General features: G+C 40.3%; 1 protein-coding gene across 1 annotated transcript in view; it reads right to left on the bottom strand.

Annotated features, from left to right (window-relative positions):
• The window catches only part of LOC138010766 (F-box DNA helicase 1-like), a 42,544-nt gene that overhangs the window by 19,732 nt on the left and 20,312 nt on the right, over nt 1-2,500 (bottom strand). The window contains exons 10-11 of the mRNA XM_068857744.1: nt 2,174-2,252; nt 301-387 (exon numbers count right to left, since the gene is read on the bottom strand). Of these exons, the coding sequence (XP_068713845.1) occupies nt 301-387; nt 2,174-2,252 (166 nt within the window). The remainder of the gene's footprint in view (nt 1-300; nt 388-2,173; nt 2,253-2,500) is intronic.

Genomic DNA, 2,500 nt, shown 5'->3' with positions numbered 1-2,500 from the left:
GATTTGTCTAACGTCAGTAGATACAATAAGATTGCATAAAAGAGGAAAAATGTGACCAAACATTTGACTTTGTAAACGGGACTGCTTCCCTCTTTTCAGGCGGATCTGTGCGTCTTTAAACCTCCAATTTCATTGGGCCTTCCAATGACGCGCCTGTATTGCCTTGGGTTAAGTTCCATTGAATTCTTTCTTTGCCTTTCTTTGCCCAGCAACCAATCGTGTGAGGTGTTGCAATTTTTTTCCGCCCCTACCGGCACACAGACTGCGCATGCTTGTACAACCTTGTCTAGAGTAACTTACCTGGTGTACAATCTTGTGCTTCATCAATCACCAAACAATCGAACGAGTTCAAAACTGGTCTGGAAAGTTGATAAATCTTGAGATAACCTAACGAGATTTATAATACATCCAACAATTTTGTCAAAGAACAATCAACTGAAAGACATGGAAAAGTAACCACTTTAATAGAGTCTCCAGGTTACATACACCGAATGCAAAAATGGCCGCCATCAAAGTTAATCCTTTCTCTTATAATATATGAATGCAAATCAGCCTGATGTGCCTGTCGTAGTTTTACAGTTTCACCTGTAAACCATCCCTGTGTTCATGTATAGGGTCTGTGTGGCTACTTTATTGTAATAAAGGAACACGTACGATCACAAATGTTATAGAGTTGGTTTTCAATTGAGTGGCGAAAGTAATTAGTGAATTACTTTGGTTTTGCATTACTTCACTCAGTGATTGGTTCAAGTTCTCGCGCCACTTTTTCAACCAATCAAAAGTGAAACCAAAACCAATCGTGACTCGCGCGTGCACATTTTCCCGGGCTTTGTGTCGGCTACGTGTAATTACTTCGAGTTTTGATTGGTTTACTGGATTGCCTCCGTCCTTTGTGATTGGCCAAAGTTATTCCTTTGGTTTTGGTTTGACGACACTCATTTGAAAACCGCTCTTACTGCTGTAACCAATTAAATCCAATTGCAATGTTGTGACGTAATATTGTAAGGACTATAACGGCTTAGTTAAAATTTCCAGCTAATTGCGACGATCACTTCTCCCTTACGTCCATAACCTGCACTTCAAATACATACATTCATTTAATACTTATTATTATTCAACACATTGTGACAATGTACAAATATGGTCGTAACGAGCTCAATATTCGTCGTACGTGCTCAACGTATTTCTGCGATATAAGTAATTTTGTGTGTCGCGGAGAAAAATGGTAGTTTTCCCAGCTTTTCTTTCCAATAAACGTACATCAATGTGTTGAATAATAAAACAATTGTCCCGCTCAATCTTGCGGAATATCGCCTGATTTTAGCCAACTCGGTCTACGGCGTCGTCGGCTAAGTATCAAGCGATATTCCGCGCCATTTCGCAGGATAATTGTCAAATGTACGAAGTGTATGCATGATTTCAGACAGGTTTCAAAGTAAGACTAGAGAATGAAAAGTTCACAACACGTGCTCGCGTTGTCGTGAAAACCTCAACTTAAGTTATTTCGCATCGTTGTTATGCAGAGACTGAGAGTACCACAAAAATATGTGAACGGTTTTTTTCCCTCTTTTAACCAATGATATTATTGTTTTGTTGTTTTGTCGTTGCCGTAGCAGTCACCGGTATCACCCAATTTATTGATTTTTTACCTTTTAGAAGAAAAGTTTAATGGTAAACGTCGATAAAATTATTCAAAATATTCCTCGGATTCCACGTCCCTGATGTTTTGTTTGGCACAAGTAAGTCAGGGAACCCAGATTTGATCGAGCGGGAAGGGGGACTGGGACCTGTGACGTATATAGCTGGAGTAAGTTGTCGCTTTGTTAGTAGTGAAATGTTAGTGAACTGTTCGAGGGGGGGGGGGGGGAGGTGGGAAAATTCGTTTCATTCATTATCTTTTAATACAACAGAGAAGATATACTGTCACTTACGGTCTCAGTAGAATAGCACGTGAATGCGAAGTGAGTTACTTCACAACACTTTACAACATAACAATCCGAAAACACGCTTTTTAATGCCTTTTAAGCCTTGAAAAAAATTGTCTGGGACTGAAATAACGGGTTTATTTTCGATAATTACTTTCAGCGGAAGGTTCTTGTTTTTTCCTTAAATAAATAAAAATGGTGAGAAGCACTTTAAACTCCCCACTCTCCACGCAGAACTGTAAACTTACCGTCATGGGTGATCGGAAACTCCTTGTCTGAGGTGTCTTTCATTCGTTCCCACAGTCCTGCGGCATGCGATACAACTTTCTGTCAAAGCAATACATACATATGTTATTTGGCAGCTGGGAGGCCCGTATTGCGAAAAACTGACCGAGGTCCCGAGGCCGTAGGTCGAGGGCAGCTTTTTCAAGACCTCGGTCACAGTTTTTCGCTATACGGACCGACCCTTAGCTGGTAAATAACTCTTTTTTTTTCCTCTCTCTCCCCCTTCCTCTCTGAAATAACATTTTTAGTTGTTAACTCGCACCGCGCTTGATAGCGAATGTGCTATTAAA

This window comes from Montipora foliosa, chromosome 7 (genome assembly GCF_036669935.1).
Source record: "Montipora foliosa isolate CH-2021 chromosome 7, ASM3666993v2, whole genome shotgun sequence".
In the NCBI taxonomy this organism is placed as follows: domain Eukaryota; kingdom Metazoa; phylum Cnidaria; class Anthozoa; order Scleractinia; family Acroporidae; genus Montipora; species Montipora foliosa.
This window is presented reverse-complemented; position numbering and strand designations above follow the sequence as displayed.